The following is a 26,848-nucleotide window of genomic DNA, read 5'->3' as shown; positions in this document are numbered from 1 at the left end:
AGAGTGAAGCAATTCCTGAATACTCAGGCATAAAATGGCAAATTAAAATAAACCAAGTAAGGATAACTATTCTGGTCCATTAATTTTGAAATGTTAACTCCTTCCCTTGGAAAGAAGTTGTTGAAAATTTACTGATTGAATGAAAATATGAGTTTGGGGAGGGGCAGGAAGGTATTTGAATAAAAACAGCGAGGGGTCCTTAACCTGGTAAAAGTACCCAATAAGTAAAATTAGGTTCCTTATAGAAAGTATCTTCTCATTTAGGTGCCTTATATGGTAGCAGAAAAAAAGTTACAAAATGTATTAAAATCTTTCATACGGGCACCACATGGTCTTATTTTTCCAAAGTCTTTCATTTCATATACTGCAAACAATGGCATTTGACTTTGTTAGTATAGAATATTTAAACTTGAAAAGAAAATATGTTAATTTGTTTATTCATAAGCCTATTAAAAACTTTTCTAGGGGCACTCATGATGTTTACTCTCTAGAATATAACTTATCTTTGAAGTGGTGTATTAGTTTTTTTTTTTAAACCCAGTCATTCCCAAGCTGAATAATTAGACACTGAAAATGAAAGCTATTCTTGGAGCACATTCCTCATATAAATCTGGGCACATGATGCTTTAATTCAAATACTAGACTTACAAGGCTTTGTTATTGTTGGAGGCCTACATTTAGAGTGGCAACTCTAGTTTTTGATGATTATTCCATCCTGAAACAATTTCCCCCCTGCCCAATTAAACCAGAATTAAGAGCACATTTACATCTAAGGAGGCTTAAACATCTCAACAGCATGCTTCAAAAATGGAGACCTTTAGTGGTGGTGTTCATTTTGTCTCTACTTAGTAAACTCAAAAGAAAACAGAACCAATTCCCATAAGCTTTTTTTTTTTTGAAGAGAAGGTTGTTTTTGTTACTTTGATCTTAGCAGGTTGTGCATTTTTTATTGGCTGCTAAATATACAAAACCCTAGCCTCATCTGGTTTTCCTGCTACATTCTCATATTGTATATCATATAATGCATTCTGATCTAAATTAAAATGCTTAGGTACAAAATGTCATTTCAAAATTGATTTATCATCGCAATTGATATGAAAGCTTTGAGTTACAAAACTGTCCAGTGGTTTTATTAACATGCCACAGACAGTAAAAAATAAATCCATGCACTTTAGACAATGGATCCTAGAAACTAACAAAAACCCATGCTATTTTAGATGCTTTTGAATTACAAGAGTGCTGTTTTAGCTAATGCAACAGCTGGCTGTGTTATTGCTTCCACACTATAATCCATAATGCAAAAGTAGCTTTTTTCCAGACATTTTCATGCCATTCAAGTTGTTTACATATCTCCTTTATGTGATTTTCCTATAATTTTGTGCCAATTGGTGTCATGTTATTTGACAAAATTTCCATTCAGTCAAGACAACTGCATTAGTTCCATTTCTTCAATACCTAGAACTAAGGTGAAGAGACAGTTACTTATCTGAGCACATTATCATTAGGAAGGGTTACTGGACACCAGCTATACAAATGGTGTTGTATAATTAAACATCAAATAGTCTAGGTAATAAAAATCATAGATCAATTGTCTCTCCATACTGGACAAATCCTTCAAATATTGTCTTACAACATCTGCGTTGGTCCTTTCATCAGAAGAGTGCCTGTCCTTAAAGTTTGGAAATTTTAGCCCTCTTGGAGCACCAATTAGCTGCAAGAAGTAATTGGCATCTTCTTCCAAAGTTTCAAATTTCCCTACAAAGTCATAGGGGATCAAACAAGGATAGCAGAGTTTACTGACCCTTTCCCAGTGAATGTCCATTCCTACTGGGCGGTGAGAATCCAGCAAATAGTGGATAAACTCTTTGAATTTTACACCAGATCCATTGTTTATTTCTTCTTCACATGCATTGGGTCGATATTTCTTAATGATTGCCTTTCCAAATACTGGATGGTAGTAGCTGTTTGGGTGTTCAAACTTATCCCTAAATGCAGACACTAACCTTTCCATGGGATCACGAACAAAAACAGCTTTGGTGTAAGTATTTAAACGGGTGTATATCCCTTTCAAATCAAAGCTATCTAACTTTCTCAAATGTTTTCCATAGTGCACAGCATTATGAGTGATATTGTAGGCAGAAGAGGCTAGGCCATTCAACACCATGAGAATTCTTTTCCAGTTAGAGCAGCCAGCCTTAGGTACTTCACAATAGAGGATTTTATGTCTATCTTCCACATAGATTCTAGATACCATGTGAAAAAGATGGGATTGGGCACGGTTCCCGCCCCCATACTTCTTACAAAAATCCTGAAGGAAAGCTCTCCTTTTTTCTTGAGCCACATCTGTTTTCTTCCATTTGTCACCTATGATTAAACTCTTGTTCAAAGGGCGAGTGTCCAATGGCCAAGTTATTTGGCTAAACTTCTTGAAAAGGGACTTGGTTACTTGATGCTGTTCATACAACTTGCCATTTGGTGAGCGTATTGTCTCACTTGAAGCCTGAGCATCTCCTTTTAAGTGGCCGACCTCACTCAGGGATGCAGAGAATGTCTTAGTAATAATAAAAGTCTCATTGTTTGGCTTCAGCTCCCCTAGAACCTGGAGCTTGGAATCCTGTTAAAACACAAAATAAGAAATTAAAATATGGCCATGAAAGTGGCTGCATTTTTTTGTGAACTAGACAAATTTGTTTCAAAACTCACTGTAGACAACAGGTTTCATGTAAGCTATCAAAATAGCTGGTATTTCATTCACTGCCTCTATTCGATTTTATCAGGAACATATACTCATAAATTTGATGATCACCACTACACAAATGATTCTCTGTCTTTAGTGCTCCAGTCTTATATTTCCAACTGCCTGCTGGGCATCTTTATTTGGATTGTTCTATTAGCACCTCAAATTCAGCATGTCCAAAACTGAGTTCGATTTGTAAACTTCTTGAATGATGGATCCGTGTATTGATAAATCTTTGTACACTCACAGTATTAAACTAGGCACACAAAAGTGACCCAATAAATAACTGTTGAACAACTGAATTTCATGAGATAAGAAGCCAGGCTATACAATTATAAGATCGAAGAAAACAAGTTAAGATGCATTTAATGATGGATGAGAGAGTAACACAAAATATCAAAAGAGTGCATTGTAGTTTTGCTGTACAGTGAGCAAATCCCCGTCAAGAATATACTGGGTACCTCTGGATGAGTGGTTTGCCCTGGGGTATTAATCTGCACCAGATTTAGTTAGGAAGGCCATGAATGGTATTGAACTTAGACTAGCATTCATGTGCAAATCTCCAGTGAATAGTATGGAACTCAAACTCTTAATCACACATAACATGTGTGAATCTCCTGCTTTCCTCTAGTGTATCCTGATTTCTTGTGATGAAATATAATTCTGGGTGGAGGAAAAAAATTGAGAAAACATTGTTCAGGACTAGCTTGAAACCTTTCTTGGAAGGGTATTAATTTCCCTCCTCCATCACTTAATCTGAGTCATCTAACTCATATAGGACCATGCTTCATAATGTTTCTGTGCTACTACAGAGGCAGCATGGGGTGTGGATGGAGAGCTGACTTGGTAGCCAGGAGGATCTGGGTTCAAGTCTCACCTCTGAAACATGCTGGCTGTGTGACCCTAGGCAAGTCACTTACCCTCTAAGTGATCTAGATAACTCTTTAACACTTTAATTTGCAGAAGAGGTAGCATCCTCTTTCGGCAGAGAGAGTTTTCTCATCTGGGGGTTCCTCACACCAATCTTTCTTCTATTGTTCTGTGAAAGTATTCCCTAATGATTACAGGATGATCTTGCTGCCTTAACCTTAGGATTTTGGTTCCCTACTAAGGTATAAGAATTCTCATGATAATTGGGGTTTCAGGTTAGAATTCAAAGATCTTTTCTGAGTCACCACTGCCAAAGAAGTATTGGATTTGCCTGTGATAGTTTTAAAGATATGGAAATAAAGCAAGTTTAACCTCTAGGGGTTCTAAGATGTGCTGGGGAAGTGCTGGAAGTAGGGAGACTAAATCCAATTCATATCCCCCAAGTTGCCCACCAAAGTAACTTAGGATCAGTAACAATCAGAATCAGTAACAATCAGAAATATAAAATTGGTCTGGAAAGAAGCCTTCTTGAGCATCTATAGAATCGGTAGACATGTCCTGTCCTTGGCCTAAGTCCTGAGGATTCTTGAATATCTGAATTTCCAGGACTTAATCTTGGGTTTCCAGATCCCAGATGAGAGATTCTCTTTTCTGAAGGTCACACACATCATCTCTGAGGGACGATGCATTAACTTTGCGCTACAAAAACAAAACAAACAAAGATTGCTTTTGTATAATGTAAACACTGATCAGTATGTCTAGAATTTCCTTTATGTCTATATCTCCTACAAACACGTGCTGCCATTGGTTATTTTAGAACATCCTCTAGAATGAAGAGAGCCAGTTTCTGTAATATTGAACAGAATTATGGATTGAATAAATTTCAGAAAATGTTTATTTGCTGAGCATTCACTGTGTTAAGCCCTGGGCAAGACACAGAGATTAGGATATAGCCACCCTGAGGAGTTGACATTCTAGTAATGGAGGATGACACTCACAGAGAAAACTGCAATACAAAATGATACTTAGTAAATTTTATTAGAGAGGAGCAAACCAAGTCTGGGTCCAAACATTTTTGTTGAGCAAGGGGATGAATGAAGTCTTCATGAAGGAGATGACATTGGAATTGGTCCTTAAAGGATACACATGACAGGAAGACAACATAGTCCTGGGATTTCATTGATAGAGGGAACTCCTGGGTGGGTAAAATCTCTGTACCAATGCAGGTCAGCAACTTTTCTGCAACTTATCATGACACAGTCAGCATGTTTCAGATGTAGGTCTTGAGCCTAAGTCTTGCTTTACACTGCCACATTGCCATATGTGCTTTAAATGAAGGGTCAAAGTTCAAATCGGTAGAAATGTTGGTGGGGATAGGAATGGGACAGGAGGGGAATAACATTGTAGGCTTAAGGAATAATGTAACAAAGAGCACAGAGGAAGAACGTTGTGGGAAATCTGTGGTAGAAGAAAACGGCAAATACTCTAATTAGACTGTAGCATAGGACACATGGAAGGGAGAACTACTGAATAAAGGTTAGGAAAGAGAAAGAAAGGAAAAAAATGTTAAGATGAAAGAATAATAAAGACTTTGGTAACTAAGAGTTAAGTGATTTTTACCTACTCACAAGCTCTCATTCTTAGCACACTCTAAGATTCTTCCAATTTAGCACTCTTTATCGAATGAGACTATTTTTACATGTTGGTTCAATGTGCTGATTTGTATGGCTTTTCTCTTGGATGTGAAGAATTAAGCTGTGATTTTACAATTATTCTTTTCATTCTGAAGTTAATTCCCCTATGGTTTTTTTCCCTTGCAGTCAAAATGTTTGTTGTTCTCTAAGAAGCTTAAAATATGAAGGCCAGGGATGTAACCGAATGTGGAAAAATCAATGGAAAGTTTCTATTTAGTGTAGTGTTGTTACTTTGGATTGGCAAGACCATCAGAGACTGAAAACAAATAGAGCCTCACTACATCTAGACAAATAAGTCCTTTCTTCAAGGAGTTCAATATATTTTATAGATTTATCATTACAAATTCCCTCTAAGTTATATAGAAGAGGCAAGGCTATTCTTTTACTTTCTCATTTACAGATGGCAACATTATGGCATAGACAGGTGAAATAACTTACTCAAATAAATTTCCTCACAGTAAGTCAATGATGGAATCAGGACTACAGTTTGCTTCTCCCAAATTCAAGTCCTACATATTTCATTCAGCAGACCACATTCTTTCCACCACCACCTCCCCAGCCCCAATACATTATTTATGAGCAGCTGTAGCATGTTAACATGAAAGTCCTTCAGTTTTAAGCTCCTATGGGAGGCCTTTCTTGATCCCTTAATGCTAAAGCCTTCCACCTATTGATTATCCCCAATTTATCCTATATATATCTTGTTTGCACTTAGCTATTTTCATATTGTCTCTCCCATTAGACTCCATGAGAACAAGGACTGCCTTTTGCCTTTCTTTGTATCCACAGTTTTATCACAGTGCCTAGAACAAAGTAAATGCTTAATAAATGGTGAAGATCCATTGACTGACTGATGTGAAGATGACTAATTCCATAAGGCATCCAATGGGCCTCGATTCAATACACTAAGATTTCCATTGGGTCAGAGCTAAGGACTACATAGTGCTTTCTTTGTGAGTAAAAGATTTAACACTGTCTTATCTTTCCCAAAACCATTTCATAAGCACTCTCTTGATCCGTTTTTAAAATAAAATTAAAAAAAAAACCAAAACCAAAATAATATCAAACTTTGACCACAAAGCTACGTAAGATATATAGGTGATAAAGGCACCATGTAGATCTATTATTCTGAAATCAGAATGTTCTCATACACTCAGTGCTGGAATTCCATTGGTTACTTGAATCAGCAAACTAGAGAAAGATAGCCTGTACTTTAGTATATGAGTAATAAATGAAAAAATGTGTCTTCAGTAGGATGTCTATTCCTCATTTTCCTAGTAAAAGTGCTTATTTAGTGCCTGTCTTTTTGAGGGTACTGTGTTAAGCACTGTTGTAAATCAATTAGACAGACACAGTCCTTTTTTTATGCGTGGTACTTCCCTTTTACTATGTGTACATTTTATTTCCTGAAAGGGGCTGAAAAAGGACATTTGTGTGAGTTACCCAGAGAAAATCAGCTTGAAGGGGAAGGGAACAGATCTGAGAGGACCTGAGAAAAGAGCAACCACTTTGAGGTAAAAGTACTGACTTGTGGTAGAAGTACATTGTTTCTCAGGAACTAATTTATGTATAACTTTAAAAAAAAACTTTAAAACCTTTGATGTTTATTGCTCAGAAACTGTGAATCAAAGAACTGTTTGGGCACTATGGAAAAAAATATTGATTATCTGTGGTATATATGACAGAAATGCAGACTTCAGATTTCTCAAACCAAGATAGAGGTGGATCACTATACATGACTGCTTTGAGATAGGAGAGAAAGAAGCTGTCAGGAGAAGCCAGAATAGAAGCTTCAGGATGAGAAGCTGGGGAATTAGAAGGTAGAAGCTGATATTAGAAAATGTGTACAGGAGCCAGAAGACAAAAGCTGATGGAGCTGGGAAGTTGGCAGAGTTGAGAAGTCAACAGAAACAGAAAAACAGAGTAGAGACAGAAGAAAATAACGATGGCTGCACTGAATTGAAACAGAACTGACCTGACTGAAGAAAAGCTTTGGTGTTGGGGGCTGATTGGAGAAAGCAGAAGTCTCTGATATTTGAAGAGCTGATTGGGAAAAGGCTGTCTTGCTGTCTCTAGGACCATCTACTGCTTAAGAGAACTTAGAGGCTGTCCTACATTTCTTTCTACTGCCTTCTATTGTTCAAGAAGGGAAACCCCTTAAATTACACAGAGCAGAAGTGAAAAGCTCTGTAGATCCTTGTCTTAAGGAAATGACTTTTCACCAAAAGAGTGTAATGTCCTGACAAAGAGAGCAGTCTTGAAAAGTTGTGCAGATCCCAGCTTAAGACTGTTTGCCAAAAGAGCTAAATTCTGCTTCAGTGTTTCAAAAATAGTAGAGAAATGACTTTATCCAGTAGGACACCAGGTCCAAAAGATGAGCATTCCCATTCACAAACTGACATATGGTACATGTGGTAGACTGGTTTCTAGAGAGACCAAAGATGTCAAGGCCTGCATTTGTGAGTTGGCCCAGGGTTTCCTTACTCATATCTCATTGTTAGGTTGATGTAAGTTTATACCCACTCTACCCCACAGATACTGTGTGCCTTTGTGGGAGAGTGTGATCTAGGCTTATGGATAAAGTGTTAAGTTATGATTATTATTGTTTTGCCTTCTGTTAGTAAATGTTTCACGATTAAGATTTAGAATATAGGTATTAATTACTTCTTTAAAACTTCCCCTATTATTTAGTACAAAACACCCTCGAATGTGTCTTGCTTCTTATTTAAGCTGTTTATTTAGCTGTATGCAGTTCTCAGCCCTTCTGGATCTTCTCAACTTTGATAACTACTCCACCCTTATCTCCTTCCCCATAATAAGTTTTGTTTCAATTCTTTTCTCTTTTCCTCTGTACTGACTGTGGCCCCTCCCCTCATACTTACAAAAGATGACTTAGCCCCCTACTTCACTGAAAAGATTGGTACCATTCTATCACAACTCATTTGGCTTACCTCCTCTATATCTCAAACCTACTCAGCATCTTCATTCTCTAACTATTCCTCTCTAATGACTGAAAATTTCCCTATTACTTACTTTGCCAGTAATTCCTGTACTAATGCTCTGAATTCCACTCCTTCCAATCTCCACAGCAAGAGCCTGCTGGAGCCAATCATCACGGCTCTCTCATGCATCTTAATTCTTTCTATCACTAATGGTTTCTTCCCACCTGCCTATGAACATGGGACTTTGTTGTTGTTTAGTCATTTTTCAGTTGTATCTGACTCTTTGTGACACCTTTGAGGGTTTTCTTGGCAAAGATACTGGAGTGGTTTGCCATTTCCTTCTCCAGCTCATTTTACAGATGAGGAAACTGAGGTAAACAGGGTGAAGTGACTTCCTCAGGGTTGCACAGCTAGTAAAATGTCTGAGGCTGGATTTGAACTCAGGGCCTGGCACTTTATCCATTGTGCTACCTAATGAACAGGACTTCACAGTCCTGAGGGAAAATCCCCTAAAAATTTCCCTTGAATTTTTAACACCAAGTAGCCATAGTCTCATCTCTTTCCTCTCCTTCACTGCAAAAATCCTTGATAAACTGTCTATTCCTATGCCTCCATTTCCCCACCATTCACTATTTACTTCCTCTTCAATCCTTTGCAAATAATATATTAGCTAGTATCTACATAGTACTTTAAATTTTGCAAATATTTTTACAAATATTATCCCATTTCTTCCTCACAATGACTCTGTCAGTTAGGTGCTATTATTATCCCCATTTTACAGATGAGGAAACTGAGGCATAAATGATTTGTCCAAGATCATACAGCTAAGTGTTTGAGGCACAATTTGAACTCAGGTCTTCCTGAATTCAGGTCAAATGATCTATCTACTACTCCACACTGGCAATCTTGTTCCTACCTCAATATAAGAGTAACATAAGTTACTCTCTCTTTGGGAAGAAAATGACATCTTAATTGTAAACTGCAATGGCTGACTTCAGTCTTTATCATCCTTCACCTCTGTAGCTTTTGATACTCTTGACCACATCCTCCAAATGGATATGCAAAGACACCACACCCTCTTGGTTCTCTTTTTGTATCTCTAACCATTTGTCTTTGTTGGCTCCTCATACTTTCCCCAAACCTAAATGTGGGCATTTGTTAAGGGACTATCCTTAGCATTTTCCTCTCCATACTTTCTCCCTTGGCAATCTTATTCACTCCTATAGCTTCGACTACCATCTCTGTATCAATGGCTTGCAAATCTATGTATCTAGTACTGATTTGTCTTTTGAGTTCCCATTTCAAACTACCTAAAGGACCTTCTTCAGCAGAATACCACAGTGGTATTTCAATCTTCACAAGTCTAAAACTGAGCTTATTTTTCTTTACCTATTCATTCTTCTGACTTAATTATTTCTGCCATTTTCCAAGTTTCCCATATTTGAAATCTAGGGGTTATCTCTGATTCTCCCCTCTTCCTTACCCCTCATATATAACTAGATAGATTTGATTCTCCCTTGGCAAAATCCATCCTCGCCTCTCTATTTCAGTTCCTAGTGTAGATGCTCCTATCTGGACTGTGATAGCTTCTTTATAGGCTATCTTGCCTCCTGTTGCTTCTTTCCTCACTTACATTTCATTCTGCTTACTTTTACCAGAATAATTTTTCTTATGCATGGATTTGGTCATGTCATCCCTCTGTTAAAAAAATCTTGAGTGGCTCCATACTCTACTGCATCAAATTCATATTTCCTTTCATGGTACTCACATTCCACAATCTGTTGTCACTCTATTTTTCCAAACTCATTGTCAAATTACTTTTTCAGTGCTCCAGACAAAAAGGACTTCTTGTTGCCCCCAGAAATAAGACTATACTCTCAAGAACTTTTGCTTTTGACCACCCAATTTTCTTTTCATAGCATCTCCTCCATATTTGCTTAATAAATTGCTGCCCACCCTTTACCACCCAAATCAAATATAATCTGTTCCAGGAAGTCTTCTTTGGTTCCTTTTGTTATGGCTTTGTCACCCTGACCTCTTAGAGCACTCTAATGTAACTTGTAACTCTAAAGAGCTTATCACATAGTGTTGTGTATTATAGATATCTGTGTTTGTGTCTGATACTAGACAGGTAAGCGCCCTGGGCAGAGGGACCATACCGCATGTTGTAGTGGAGTCAGAGGACCTGGGTTTGAATGCTGGTTCTGCCACTTACCATCTGTAATCCTGGGCAACCTCTTTGGGTTTCAGTTTACTCATTTGTAAAATGAGAAGGTTGGACCCAAATCACTTTGAAGTCACGTTCTAGTTCTAAAACTTTGACCCTATATATTTCCCCAAGTATCTACCCATAGTGGTCTCAAAGCAAAAAGATACTTAATAAAAACTTCTTGTATTATATATGCTGCATTCTTAAAGAATTTAGTCTGCCTGGTTGTTAAAACTTTATCTGATCTCATTTCTATTATTCAGTAAGATACCTTGTGCACTCCAGTCATGTTGGTCTTTTCAGCATCCTATCAAAATGATGCCTATTTCTACCTCTGTGCATTTCCTCATGCTGTTGCCCCCAATAAAATTGCCTTTCTTAGTCAATTCAGATCACATTCATCACTCAAAGTCTAGCTAAAAAATCTCTCCTGTGAAACTCTGCCAAGTCTTTGCTGATCTTCTTTCCCAGAACCTTGGCAACTCTCATAGTCTGTATCAGGCCAATTGACTGGTAGCCAAACTCTACTTCGCACTCCAAATCATTGCTGTTTATATTCAGTCTTGTCTTTCCAATTAGATTGTAAGATCTTGGAGGGCAGGAACCATGCTGCAAAGTTCCAAAAAGCACTATGCAGGCACTTAATAGATACTTGTTGATTGTTTAAGAGTCAGTTCTATGAACTTGTTCTTTCAGCGTTCAAATAATATGAAGAAAAGTGATTACGAGCCCCATTTCATTAAGATGAAAACCTATGTGCAATATATTAATTGTATCCAAGATAACCAGATGAGGCTTTATTGTAATCTCTTTCTCTTTTGCTGAGATAATTTCACTTGTTTTTGAGTTTATGAGGCCATAAGTGGTTCCCATCTGTTGATGAACATATTTCTAAAGCCATTTAGTCTCAAGTATGGAATACTTGGGGGTAGGTTAAATTATAACTTTTATATTAAGTACCATATTAGTAAGAAAACAAGAATTGGAAGCATGTGTTCAGTTTCAGTCTTTCATTTTCGAGGCTTAAGTCAGGCAAAGAATTAATTTCATTTGTTTACAAAGTGGATTATGCCTAACAAAATCTATTTTGTTTATAGTAATATTTTAGTCAATTCATTGTTTCAGAAAATAAGAACAATCTGATTGGTTAATTATTCAATATAGTAAATTACATTATTCCATAGCCACTAAACATTGGCCTAATTTAATTAGCAAATAATAGCAAGATGAAAATATTCCTTTTTACAACATTTTTAAAGCTAGACACATTCCAGTGATGGAACAGTGAAAAATCTTGTTTATTTCATTGCTTTTGATGGTAGACCACAGGATGTAACATAGCACTTCTGTGGACATTCAACTGCATCCACATTAAGAACAGTAGAAATGAGGCAGGTTTCATTGGGATCTTATGCTGGAACACAGAATTTTCTCTTTTGTTCATGGTTACATTAAATTTTCTTTCCCAGAAATACATATCCTGGCATAGTCTGGATAAAAGCACAGTGTTAAATGAAATTTATTTTCCATCCAAATTTGATACAGAAAAATTATCATTGTCTCTCCTTTTCCTATGAAAAGAGAATTAACTAGGGATTTGATTCAATTTAATCTAATTGAACAAATTAAGCACTTACCATGTACAAGGCACTGGGCTAGGAGTGACAAAGAGGAGAAAAAGATGAATAAGACAGAGTTTCGTGTCTTCATGGAACTTACAGACTTATGGGTGGAGTGAAAAAACACAGTTTACAAATAACCATGATACAAGGGAGAATATGATATGGCCCACAAGAAGGGCACAATATGCTGAGGGGGTACAGAGGATGTGGCTATCACATCTGGTTCAGAGAATCATAAAGAAAAGATAAATTTGAGATGAGTCTTGAAGAATGGTAAGATTTTGAAGGGCAGATGAAAGGAAACAAGCAAAGACTTTGAAGCAAGCATGTGTGTTTAGTCAACAGTGAGCAGTCTAATTTGGTTGGAATGTGGAGTTTATATAGAGAGTTCAGGCTAGAAAGAAGCTTGGTATCATACTGTGAAGGATCTTGCATGCCAGGATGAGAAATTTAGAATTAATTGGGTAGATGTTTTTGATCAAAGAAGTGATATAAGTGGCATGACTGGGACTGTACCTTAGGAAATCTAAAATTTTATGTACATACACAAGCATATTTTTTCTCAGGCACTACTTAGATTTTACAAAGTTGATCTGATCTTAGTCTAATTTTTCAAGGATCAATGACTTCATTGGTGTAGGTACTCTCTCCATCAAGGAGACCTCTCTACTCCTTTGTTTAAGGTTGTTCTAAGTTGCTGTGGCTGAAAAAAAATCATTACCAAGTGACTTTTCTGGTGATGAGTCTCTATGAAGTGAGCAAAGCTGACTCTTTGATAACAGACATGTAATCTGTGCTAGGTGTGTATCCAAAGTCTTTCTGGTTTGCTTGTTGAGTTGTGCAGTCAGGCAAAGTGGGGTGGGTAGACAAAGGTAGGAGAAATAGGACAGAAAATCATCTGAAGAGGAGGAAGAAGGTATACTTAGACTCCTAGAATCTTAAAGGTGAATGAGCTTTGGACATCACCAAGCCCTTTATTTAATAGAGGGTGAAACTGAAATTACTGAATATGAATGTCTATTTATGCTCAAGAACATGCCCAACAATTTTAAAGCATTTTAAAAAAGTGAAATAAATGGAACTCCCTGGAAATCCAAAAAGGAAATAACCAATTATAAAGCTAAAACATTTTGGTAGTCTCTGCTGTATGCTGAAAATTTTCACTAGGATGTTGGATGAGAATGTGAAAGAAATAAAAACTAGAATTGAAATGGTCACCTCCACTCTCTGACATGCCACAAAATACCATCTGAATAAACATTCATTGTGTCTCCTTTTGGTATTCTAGAAAAGTCTTCATAAAACCCATCTGTTAGGTTTTTACAGTTGGTTATATGAGATTTATTGCAGATATATGCAATGTAAAGATTATGGGCTACTGATTTTCCATACTGAAAGATTTATCATCTAGGTGAACAAAAAATGGTGGTTAATGTTACTGTATAACAAGGATGAATTGGATCATCTCGAAAAGAATGTACATATAAATCTAGTGAACTCTATTAAGTGGCTAACTATCCAGTCAGTCACTTTCTTTTTCTTTTCCCTCCCATTGTCTGCTACTTATTCATTTCCCTGGTCATTAGTATCCTTATTTTGGGGTGAACTGAAGAAAAGACTTAAACTAAAATCTATCAGTGTTTCAGGACAGTTCAATTAGGTTGAATAGGTTGAAACCATTGATCCATGGCCACAAAACTTATGAACTGCTGTCCAACATAATCAGAAAGGGCCCCGTAAGCATAGGATGATCCAATAATACTTCTGTAGGGAATGCCTTCATTGATATGTTTAGTCCAAAAGCTAGGGTCAGAATGGGTCTCAGAATCTTCACATCACTATGCAGGTAGGTAGTCTAAAATATGACTTTGAAGGTCATTATTTATGCATGGATTTTGTTTACATATTTACATATCTGTTTTGCTTCTATCTTTGATTATATTAAGCTTATTACTGACATAAGAAGACCTAAGTATTTCAGATATAAAGATGATTAAGGTCAATTCATAACTAAGGTCTTACTCTGTAAAATAAAAGGATTGGGTTATATGATATCTAAAGTTCCTTTGGCTTTAAGATTCTAGGATGCTACTAAATATACCTTCTTCCTCCTCTTCGGATGATTCTTTACCCTCTTTCTCCTACCTTAATATACCTACCCCACCTTTTCTGAGCTGGGAATGAAGAGGTCTTGTCATCCTGCTGTCCAAGAGTGAATTTTACTCTATGGAAGAGTGGCTTTATCCAAGAATTGAGGGCATTTGTTTTGACTGTGCTTAAACTGAGATATTGAACCAGGGTTCTAGTAACTGCCTGACCCTCCTTCCCATGGAACAATCATTGCTTAAACCACAAGCTTGAAATCTTAAAGCTAGAGAAATCCTAAAAATCTATAGAATACTGTATCCTACCTTTATCTCTTCCTCTTCCTTTTTTCTTCTTCCCAAACCTGTTATGTCAGTGTGAGGGATTCCTGGTTTAGAAACTCCTTTCACTGATGCTGATGATTTCAACTCTTCCCTAATTTGTAGTCTTAGAGAATTGTGTGAATCCCTAAGAGGTTAATGGACTTGCCCATGGTCCCACAGCTAATATGCATCCAAATCAGGAACTGAACTCGTCTTCCTGACTCTACACTGCTCAGATCTGTACACACAGTTATTATAATCTGCAAATTTGGTGTTGCAGAAGTTTTTATGAGGGCAACCAGCTGGCACAGTGGATAGAATGTCAGGCTTGGAGTCAGGCAGACCTGAGTTCAAATTTGGCCTCAGATACTTACTAGCTGTGTGACCATGGGCAAGTCACTTAATCTTGTTAGCTTCAGTTTCTTCACCTTTAATATTAGCTGGAGGAGGAAATGGCAAACCACTCCAGTTTCTTTGCCAAGAAAACCCCAAATGGGGCCACAAAGAGTCAGACATGACTGAAATGACTGAACGAAAGGAGTTTTTATAGGTTTTTGTAAGGAAAGCAGCAGGGTGTAGTGAAAAGAGCACTGGATTTGATGACAAAATGCTTGAGTTCAGATCCTGGCTTTGTTAATTACTTGGTTGCTTCTTAACAAATTACATAGACACTTTGGGCTCCAGTTTCCCTATGTATAAAATGGCATGCTTGAGCCAGATGATTACTTCCAGCTTCAGCTTATTATCCTAGAAATTAATAGTTATTACTCAGGCTAGGATAAAATAGTAACAAAAAATCCATATGTAAATTGAAAAAAATTCCAAATATTTGATTGAATTCTACTGGGTGTTTGGTGTTATATAGAGCAACCTCAGGCAATGCTGCTAACTAGTAACTGTGTTTATAGTAACCATTATTTTCCTCTTGGTGTCCAGGCCTTAACAAATTACTAAAATGATCCTTATCAGTCTTCCATAGTTTCTCCCACATATGCCTAGAGGCAGCTAGGTGGTACAGTAGATAAAGTACTGGGTCTGAAGTCAGGAAGGATGGCCTGAGTTCAAATCCTACCTCAGACACTAACTAGCTGTGTGATCCTAATCAAGTTATAATCGCTGTCTGCCTCAGTTTCCTTAACTGTAAAATAACAGCATCTCCCTCCCAGCATTGTTGTAAGAATTAAATGAGATATTATTTGTGAAGCACTTAGCACACAATACCTGGCACATAGTAGGTGCTTAATAAATGCCTGTTTCCTTCCTTCCATGCTTACAGAGGCAGGGACACACATGGGAGTTTCAGCTTTCTGGGCATTCTATTCTTATGGCTTCCTTCTTCCAGATTTCACATTGACATTCCACTTCATCACTGGCTTCTAATTGCTCCCTGGTCGTGGAACTGTCTGACCTTTACTATGGAGGGTCTTTCATTTGTGAAATATTTCACTGCTGACCCCCATTATTAGTGTCACCATGCCTTGAACCCATCTACTTTGCTTTCATGCATTTTCAAAGGGACTTCTAAGTAGGATAGATTTTTAAAATATGCAACTTCCAATTCTGGAAGAGAGACTTTAGAGGAGACGAAAAGGATGTGATCTTTCCCCACCCCATTAGTGCTTATTTCAAATGGAAAGATGTCTATAAGTCAAAACCACCTTCTTGGGTCAGGTTATTTGATAAGAATAGATCAAGGTAATGCAATCCCATGTTAAAATTAGAAGTTCTAAAGTTCACTGCAGACTGGCAAGCAGGCCTGATTCCCAGCTCCTGGTGGCAGGAGAGATTACACGTCCATACATACAGTGAGACTACAGATCAAAAGCAATCACTCTCAGTGTTGGCTGAAGGCCCAAGCTTCACTCAGTTTGGCAGGTCGAGAATAAGGACTTCTGGGAAAAGTCAAGGTCGGCATATCAGGAGTCAGACACTCCGTCCCTCCCCTGGCTTCTAGATGTTCACGAGGTGAGGAGAGTCAGGGTATGGCCTTGGAGAATGGCTTCTGTTTGTGGTTTAGAATAATTACTCACCTTTCAATGACAAATTCTTATCAGCACCTGCTTCCTCTCAGCTTTATGTAGGAATTCCGAGGAGAACTAATGCAGGCCAGACCCTTCCAGGATGTGGGCTGCCCACTTCTTTTTGTGCCCACTTTCTTTCTGGGTATCAGAATATCATTTAGTATATTGGAGCAATAATTAATTGTTATGTCTGAATGGCTTGGATGGATTGATGTATCTTCAGAAGCGAGTGCCCCCATCACACTAATGATGAGATCTTATGCCTGTCCATTCCTTTGACATACACATATGTGTGTATGTATGTATGTATGTATGTTGTATGTATGTATGTATGTATATACACACATATATATGCATGCATGTGTGTATATGTGTGTATATGTATATATGCATACATACAAGACATATCTTTTAGAAAGGTACCTAGTACAATGCACTCTACAAATGAAAAAACCAAGTTCTAGCCTTGTTCAAGGTCATATAGATAGTGGGAGAATCAAGGTCTTCAGACTCTGAGTCTAGTACTCTTTCCACTATATCCCAATTCCTTGTTGGTGATAAGGGATGGAATGCTGGATCTGGAGGCAGGAAGATCTGAGTTCATATGTAGTCTGAGACACTCATTGGCTGTGAGACCCTGGGCAGATCACTTAACCTTTGTCTCAGTTTTCTCATCTGTAAAATGGGGACAGTAAGAATACCTACCTCCCATTTGAGGATCAAATGAGATAATATGTGTAAAGAGTTTTACACACCTTAAAGATCTATATAAATGCTGTTTGTTATTACTGTTGTTTTGTCATCTTTCTCTCTCCCTCCATCCTTCCTTCTCTCATAGACAAATACAGACAGCCTCACTCAAAGTAGTCTTTTGCTTTAAGGAACGCGAAGAACCTGAAAGTAGGGAGTCAAGGTAGAAGGGCTAAATGTTAATTAACTTTGCTTCTGATTGATGTGTAACTGGGTGAGTTAAGGTAGTTTCATTTGTGAGGGTGAACATTTTCCAGAGCAATGGAGGCTAGGTGAGGAAGCAAGTAGACCAGGACCTGTAGTCTTACAAGACTTCATTGCTCATTTGAAAGTGAAAATTTCAAGGGAAAGGAACAGAGGAAATCTTGTATTACAGACATGTTATGTGGTCTACCTGTGAGGAATAACTGACACCCACCGTCCTGGTGCCTAGATGAGGAAAGTCTGAGGACCTGAAATTTGTGCAGAATTTGTGATGAATGTAACTTGAAAGACTTCTCTAGTGTTTGATTAACAACGGTTTTAAAGCCCTATGCACAAAGAATATGTGGTAAATGCTAACCATCACAATGTGATGCTAGTGATAGGAAGGAAGCAAAGAGCTCACTTTTCAAGAGTAATTTCCAGACCAGCACTTCCCGTGATGTTTTAGTGGCTTAAAGTGAAGGCTTTGCTACACACATTTAAAAAAAGAAAAAGAAAAAAAAAAGATTAACATTTTACTTCTATTAGACCGAAATCTTACTTACTTCTAGAAATAGGAAATCAGAGCAGCATAGACTTGGACCTGGGGAAGGGGGCATAAAGATCATCTAGTCCAATCTTCCCATTTTAAAGAAAAGGAAACTGGGGCCCAGAGATAATGTTAGAATCAAAAGACAGCTTTAAAATGCCTTCAAAATAATTTTAAAGTATAATTTCATAAATTTAAAATATTTGTAGTAAAATATATATATATATATATAATTATCCTTGATAGAACAGTATTTTAAATTATTTTTTTAATTAACAAGCATTTATTATCTCTCCTTCCCACTATTCTTCTACTTGGCACCCCCCAAAAATGAAAAAACAAAACCCTGGTAACAAATATGCATCGTCAGGCAAAGCGAATCCCCCATACTGAGACAATACAGTACTTGAGTACCTTATGCATTTTAATTAAAATTGCAGTTGTCAGTAGCTATCTCAACTATGTTTATAGATTCTGAATTAGTTTGGAATGATGGTGTATCCTTCTTTTAAAGTAAATTTCTAAGTTAAATGCATTATCTCAAAAATAAAGAATTATACTATACTGTTGCTCCTGTATGTTTGTTCGTTTGTTCATTGTTTGTGTTAAACTATGTTGGAAGAAGCTTTAAAATAAAACACAAAAAACCTTTAAACTAGAGTTTGCACAAAACTTTCACGTGTACAGAATGACTTAGTGATTTCAGACAACTAAAACAAATGTACCTTTATCGCAAAAAACAAAGAAACAAACAGACCCTCAAATGATCACCCAAAACAAATTAGTCATGCTAGTGGAAAGGCCACAAAGGGATTTAATTGCAGCATTAAGTTTTGTCTCCAACCAATTCTATTTTCAGTATTTGAGTTGGTCATATTGGCCCACTCGCTGCTTCCCGTAGGAGGCATCCCCCCTCCCTCCTCTATGCATTTGTCCTGGCTATCTGCCAAACCTGCCTGGAATGTTCTTCCTCTTCATTTCTGCCTCTTGGAAGCTCCCTTTGAGTCTCAGAATAAGTGCTTTTTCTTCCTCGGTGAGGTCTTTTCTTGATACCCCCAATTGTCAGTGTTTTCTACAACATTACTTTGTTATTGCTTCATTTTTACTTATCGATTTGTAATTGTTATTTTCCCCCAGGAGAACATAAGCTCCTTGAGGATGGGCCTGTTTTAATTTTTGTCTTTGTAACCCCAACAAATAGCAAAGTGCCTTGTATGTGATAGGCCCTTAGTACTAAAGCATCATAGGTATATGAATAGAAGGAGCCTTAAAGTTTATCTAGTTTCATTTACTCATTTGATACTATTTGAGGCAAATAGGTCTAGAAAGCTTAAGCATTTGCACAAAGTCACACAGCACAGAGGTGAAAGAGCCCAGCTCCTTCAAATTCAGGTCTTCTGACTCTAAACCTAGGACTCTATTGAATGCACCACTTAATCACTGCTTACTAAATTAAAATAAATTGAATTTGGAGAACATTTTTTCAATGCTTTAAGATATAGCTGAAATATAACATGCTTAGAAAACCTACAACACATTTCATTCCCATTAAAGACATATGCCAAGAATTGATCTGATGTCTAGAAAGTAATTTGGAATTATGCTAAGAAAGAGATTAAAATGTCCATATCTATTGACTACTAGAAATCTCAATGCTAGGCAAGGAAAAGCACAATGTTTAACAGAAAGATCTGCAGTAGCATTTTACAGTTTGCCAATCTTTTTGGGAGTGGCTAACAAATTCTGGTACATGCGTACAATGGAATATTATTTCACTATAAGAAATATTGAATATGAATACTACAGGAAGGCATAGTAGGACTTGTAACAGTTGATGCAAAGGGAAGAAGGCAGAACCAGGAAAGCTGGTTCCAATGTAGATGGAACAAGAAAACAAAAGTTGAAAATGAATTCTGAGTAACTGTAATGACCAAGTTGTAACCTGAAGAAGAGATTGGAAGTGACCCCTTCTGTTATTTGCAAAAAGCTGTGGAACATAGCCTATGCTATTAGAATTGATAGATATGTTGATTAGCTTTGTTGAACCACTTTTCCCTCTCTTTTTATTCTTTTTTTTTATAAGAGAGGGAATATATGAGTGGGAGGAGGATATCGATAAAAAGGTATCAATAAAATAGACTAAATTTTAAAAAATAGAAAATTTTCATGAAGTATCAATAAAATAGACTAAATTTTAAAAAATAGAAATTTTCATGAAGTTGTAGTGCTAATTAGAGAGCAGGAAAAATAATGGATTGTGGATTTATCCTGTTCCGAGATAATATTCTGGGTTCCTATTCCGGCGGCCACATGGTCACTGCTAGTTTTTGTCTTAGCCTAATAAACAATATTGTTAAGAAGTTATTTTTAAGAAGATCACTGATTTCCTCAGTGAATCACACAGTCAAGAATTCAGTGTGTTCCCTAGAGAGCTCAAGTAGTTGTTTGTTCTCTGAGCTCAGGTGTGGTAAAGAAGCCATGGGCTACACAAGCCTGCTAGCTACTGGCATGCTGGTGGAAGTTTTCTCTTCAAATTTCAATCTCTACATCCCATGTGAATGGAGAATTAATAATCTACCTAATGAAAGAAAATCTGATTTTCTGTTTCAATGTCATAATACTTTCTAAAGTGGCAACCTGGGTTGATTTCAGGATAAAACTTCTATATGACAATGCTCCACAGTATACTCTTCTCTGGTAGGGATTTCTCTGTTGATTATCCATAGTGATGAAAAGAAAATGCTTGTCAAGAATTAAACTCAGAAACAAAGAAACAGGTATTCAAAGAAGTTGTGGTTTCATTTCTTATCTGTGTGCCAAAATAGAAATAAATTCAAGATGGATGATGCCTATTGTTTTATCCTGTGTTTGCCTATGCCCCACCAATAAATACTAGCTATAAACTCAGAAGAAAAGATGTGTGCTCTTCTTCCGAAAAGCTCTTAGGTGAAATGCATTTCCTGAGTGGCACTTCTGTGTAATGGAAGGAATACTAAATTTCCATTTAGGAGAATTCTGATTCTTCTGATCTCAGCTCTGATACTAATGATTTGTGTGATCTTGTACAAATCACTTGACCTTGAGAGTTTTAGTTTTTTTCATTGGAAAAATAATGCAATAGATGAATCGATCTATCAGGTTATATCTAGGTCTAGTACTCTATCTTGCCTCTGTTTACTACCTGCATGACCTTGTGACCTCATTACCTCTGGTGGATAGAGTGCTGGGCTTGGAGTCAGGAAGACACCTTCATGAGTTCAAATCCAGCCTTGGCTAGCTGTGTAACCCTGATCCAGTCACTGAACTCTGTTTGCCTCAGTTTCCTCATCTGTAAAATGAACTGGAGAAGGAAATGTCAAATCACTCTAGTATCTTTGCCAAGAAAACCACAAAAGGGTCACAAAGGGTTGGACACGACTGAAATGACTAAACAACAACAAATCAAATATGAATTCCTATATTTGACACTTAAAACTTCACAAGCTGACCCCTTTTTACCATTCCAGAATTCTTACATATTACTTCTCTTTAGACACTCTCCCTGACCTAGACATGCTGTTCATCTCACACTATACTCCATTTCCATGCCTTTGCCCTGATTGTTCCCACTGCTAAAATGCATTCCTTTCTCATCTCCACCTTTAAAAATCCTTGGTTTCTGAAATTACATTCTGGGAAGATGGTGCAGTAGGTCAGAAATTTCTAGGCTCTCTAAATTTCCTCCACAAGTAGAACATTTCCATGAAATGAACACAGAGCAGCAAAAATAAAGGGGTAAAGCTGTGGTCCTAAGACAATTTGAGAGGATCTCAGGAAAGACAAGACCTCCAGAGGCTGAGACTTGGCCAGAGTGGAAAGTAGACACCTTCAGGCTGTCTCCACTGAATCAACAAGCAGCAGGCCCTGAGGGCAGCTCCATTAGGAAGCAGATTAGGTTTCAAGAAATTTCACCTCAAGGCCTTGGGAACTTTCACCAACCTGTCTTACAGTAGGGAGTAAGAGTGCTTGGGGCACCAACTGTGGCTTATGAGGGAGAAGAGTCCTAGAGGTTGAGCGCCCAAACAGAATTCAGAAAATAACAGTAAGGAGGACCTGAGGCCTGGGGCAACATGACCCACAATTCGGGATTAAAACCTGATTATAATAATCAGCTGCTAAAAACAAAACAAAACAAAATAAAAATAAAAATGAGTAAATAAAGGAAAAAGAACCTGACCATAGATAGCTACTATGATATAAAAGAAGATCTGGGTTCATATTCAGAGGGAGATAGTGAGGTAAAAAAAAGCCACTCCTATCCCAAATGGTCACAAACCAAAAAGTTCTTGGAAGAACTTAAAAAGGAATTTAAAAATCAAATAAGAGAGATCAAGGAAAAATTAGGGAACAAAATAAAAGGAATCCAAGAAATTATGAAAAGAAAGTTAACCAATTGGAAAAAGAGGTCTAAAATCTTAAGGAAGAAATAAGTCCTTGAAAACTAGAATTGGGCAAGAGGAATTGAATGACATTATAAAACACCAAGAAATAATAAAACTAGAAAAAATAGAAGAGAATCTGAGACATCTCATTAGAAAAATAACTAATCTGAAGAACAGATCAAGAAGAAAAAATATAAGAGTTGTTGGACTACCTGAACATTATGATTTAAAAAAAAAGAAAGTAGATATAATATTACAAGAAATTATTAAGGAAAATTGTCCTAAAATTCTAGAACAATAGGGTAAAGTTGAAATAGAAAAAAATCTACCATTTACCACCTGAAAGAGATACCAGGAAGAAAACTTACAGGAATGTCATAGCCAAGTTTCAAAACTCCCAGGTTAAGGAGAAAATATTGCAAGCAACAAGAAAAAAAATCACTTTAAATAACGCAGAATTACTGTAAGGATTTCAGAAGGTCTATCAGCTTCTACATTAAAGTTTGTAGGTCTTGGAACATTATGTTTTGAAGAGCAAAGAATTGCAGTGAAGAATAACTTACCCAGCAAAGTTGAGTATAGGCCTGAACAACAACAAAAAAACCCCCTGGATATTTGATAAACTGAAAGACTTTCAGGTATTTTGGACAAAAAGACCAGAACTCAATGGAAAATTAGAAGAAATATAAGGAAAACATTAAAGATTAATTATAAGGGACTCATTAATGTCAAACTGTTTATCCTTATATGTGAAAATGTTATCAGTATTTTTAAAACTGCCATCATTACTAGGGTAGTTTGAAATAAAGTTTGGGGCTGAGTTGCATATGATAAGGTGATTCTAAAAAATCAGAATTGGGTAGAAAAAGGTAAAAAGGAGCAATCATCTCATAAAAATGGGATGTGAAAGGAAGAACTGATACAGAGGAGTCAGGTGGGAATGGAGGGCTGGTAATGTTGGAACCTTACTCTCATCTTCTTCAACATTCATCTCAAGCCCTACCTTCTTCATGAAGCCTTTCCTGATTTCCACTAGCTGTTGGAGCACTCCAAACTAAAATTTTGTATTTACTTATTCATATTACTTATTCATACATAGGTACTTATTATTCTTTCCATTAGAATATAAGCTTTTGGGGACATGAATTATTTCATTTCTGTCTTTGTAGCTCAGCTACAAAGAGCCTGCCACATAGTAGATGCTTAATAAATGTTAATTGATTGAAATTTTTTTCTTTTGTTCATCAGTGAGGATTTAGGCTGTGCTTTTATAAACTTTACTGTGTAATTTTAACAAACAACTTCAACACTTCAACTGAAACAAAGTACTACCTAAGAGTGGTAATGTATTATCTATGAACAACTAACTGCCCAGCTTCCCCAAACCTTTAGATGTTTCACTAATAGTTGTAAATGCAATGCTAAAGGAAACAAGTCTTATAAAGGTAATTAAAAAGCCATATAAAGGCTTGCATGGTTTTTCTCAAGCTGTATAGTAGAGGAAGTATGAGAAAAAATACCAGTGCCCCAGTGGTGACAGGGAGCGGTACTTGGATTCCAGTCCTGATTCTGTCACTAACTAGCTGTGTGACCTCTGACAAACGACTTCAACTCTTTGGCTCTCCTTCAGTTTCCTTAGATATAAAATGAAGGAGTTGGATTAGATAACCTTAAGGGCCCCCATTCAGCTTTAGCATTCTATGAAATACCAAAATAGTCAACTGACTTCAGTGTTATAAATAACAGTAATTTCAAATATTGAGATGAGTCTATTCAAAGAATCCAAGTATTAATCTTGCCATTTGAATTCATAGAATATCACATTAGCTAAATGAGTGAAAGAATTTTGTTTTAAAGCTCAGTAAGTTAGGTGTTTGTTATTTTCTATCTGTTTCCTATTGGGTAAAGTAAGACCCTGATTATGGATGTAATCACTCTGGACCTTTTATTTGGAACCAGTGTTGATAGACATAAGAAACCATGGAAGAATATACCCTTTGCTGGCACGGAGGAAACTGGCTTGGAGGACACTCTGACACTCCATAAATGTTGACTTGTAACTTATACTCTTGGCAAGGATGAATGACAACTTATGCTGGATGAGTAGGCAAACATGGAGATTGATGTTTGTGGATGAAGACTGAGTGTATCTTACAAATGTCTGTATCTTTCACCAGTGAGATAGACTAAGTGTCTTCTTACTTTTTTGCTTGCATATCCTATCAGCGTACATTTTTGACCACTATCCAATGTTTTTTATGTACCAATTATATAAATGCATTAATAATTATTGACATTATAAAACACATAAAATATAAATTAGAGAAAGAATGAGATAAAGATGAAATAAGATTTGAGTCAGTAGAGAGCCACTAAAGCTTACTGAGTATGGGAAGGTCATGATCACTATGAGCTTTAAGGAAATCCCTTTGGCAGCTGTATGAAGGATGGATTGGAGAGGGGAGAAACATGAGGTGGGGACCCCAATTAGAAGCCTATTGTAATAGTCTAGGTAAGAGGTCCTAAAGGACTGAACTAGGCTGGTGGCTCAGTGGAGAAAAGGGGATGAATGCGTGAGATGTTGTGAAAGCAGAAATGACAAGGTCTGACAATTGACTGGATATGTGAGGTGTAGGAGAGTGAGGTGCTGAGGATGACACAGGTTATAAACCTGATAGAAGAGGACTATATTTTGGAGAAAAGATAATATAATAACTTATTCATGCCTGCTTCTCTGGTATTACTTATTATTCCTACCAAATAACTAAAACCATAGTTCGAGTATCTTAATGTAGAGATTATTGCAGAAGAGTACATGCTGTAGTCACGAGGAATTATAGGGAGATGTGGATGATAGGGAAAGCCATGAGGACCTATGTCTGTGCAGCTTCTCTAAGGTGTCTTATAACTTCCTTGAGGTTAACTTATAACTTCCTTGAGGAGCCCATGCCTTGAACAGCTCCAAAAGGCCAGCAGTAGGAAGGGGTAACAGAAGTAGTAGCCCTCAAAAAACTCCAGTGGCTCCCTATTACCTCTAGAGTAAAATATAAATTCTGTGTTTGATATTTAAAATACTTTATGTCCTGGTCACACCTTACCTGTCCAGGTTTATTACATTTTACTTCCTTTTACTAACTCTATAGACCAGCCAAACTGGCCTCCTTGCTATTCCTCACATAATCTTTGCACTGGCTCTCCCGAATGTCTGGTATGCACTCTCTATTCACCATGGATTGTTGCAACACCCTGGTTTCCTTCAAGATTCAGCTTAAGCACACCACCTTTTCTGGTTCCATCCTTCCCAGCTGTCAGTGACTTCCCCCAAAGGTTATCTTGTTCTTTTTAATGTTTTATATGTACCTGTGTATATGCATATTATCTCCCCAGTTAGATTGTTAATGAATCAACAGGCATTTAGTAAACATTTTCTATATGCCAAATACTGTGATAAGCACTGAAGATACAAAGAAGGGCAAAAACACCATCCCTGCCCTTAAATACACATACTAGTTGAAGAGACATGCAAATAATCACATATATAATACATACATGTGGGAACATATATGTACACACATATATGCATGCATGCATATATACACAAAGCAGATGAAAGGTCATTTCAAAGGGAAGGAACTTGGTGGAGCAGAAAAGTGCCGGAGACCAGGAAAGGACCCTGTAGAAGGTGAGATTTGGTCTGAGAACAGAGGGAACTAAGAGATAGAAGTGAAGAGTGAGAGCATTCCAGTCTTGGAGGGAAATATAATGCAACAAAGGATGAACCAGGAAATGGAGGGGTGTGGTTGAGGGACAGCAGGGAGGTAAGTACAGTTAGATACCAGAGTAAGAAAAGGGGAGTAAATGTAAGAAGAATGGAAAGGTAGAAAAGGAAGAGGTTGAGGAGGGCTTTAAATGCCACATAGAGAACATTACATTTGATCCTATAACAGGGAGCCTCTGGAGTTTACTGAGTAAGGGGAGGAGATCTGCATTTTAGGAAATTCAACTTAACTGCTGAGTAGAGCACAGATTAGAGTGAGGAAAGACATGAGATAGGGAAAGCCTGAACTAGGGTAGTGACTGTGGAGAGAAAGGGACATACAAAAGAGATGTGAAATGACAGGATTTGACAACAGATTTGATATACTGGAGTAAGTGAGAATGAAGAATAGAGGATAATCCTAAGGCTGTAAACATGAGTGATTTGGGATGCCCTTGAGTTCTGTTTTGGATATGTTAAGTGCAAGATACCTATAGGACACTCAGTTTGAGATGACAAAAAACCAGTATGTAACATGGGACTACAGCTCAGGAGAAAAACTCAGTGGGGGTGGATAGACAGGTCTGGTGCATAAAGAAGATGATGAATTCATGGGAGCTGTTAATATCGACAAATGAGATAATATAGGAGGAAAAGAAAAGAGGGCCCAGGATAGATCCCTGC

The 26,848-nt window shown here is 37.2% G+C and overlaps 1 protein-coding gene across 1 annotated transcript in view; it reads right to left on the bottom strand.

The window, feature by feature from the left end:
- Nucleotides 1-600: 600 nt before the first annotated feature.
- The window catches only part of CHST9 (carbohydrate sulfotransferase 9), a 332,514-nt gene continuing 306,266 nt past the window's right edge, over nt 601-26,848 (bottom strand). The window contains exon 5 of the mRNA XM_020968675.2: nt 601-2,614. Coding sequence (XP_020824334.1) covers nt 1,526-2,614 — 1,089 coding nt within the window. The 3' untranslated portion in view covers nt 601-1,525. The remainder of the gene's footprint in view (nt 2,615-26,848) is intronic.

This window comes from Phascolarctos cinereus, unplaced genomic scaffold (genome assembly GCF_003287225.1).
Source record: "Phascolarctos cinereus isolate Bilbo 61053 unplaced genomic scaffold, phaCin_HiC Scaffold_4;HRSCAF=312, whole genome shotgun sequence".
NCBI classification, from domain to species: Eukaryota; Metazoa; Chordata; class Mammalia; order Diprotodontia; family Phascolarctidae; genus Phascolarctos; species Phascolarctos cinereus.
This window is presented reverse-complemented; position numbering and strand designations above follow the sequence as displayed.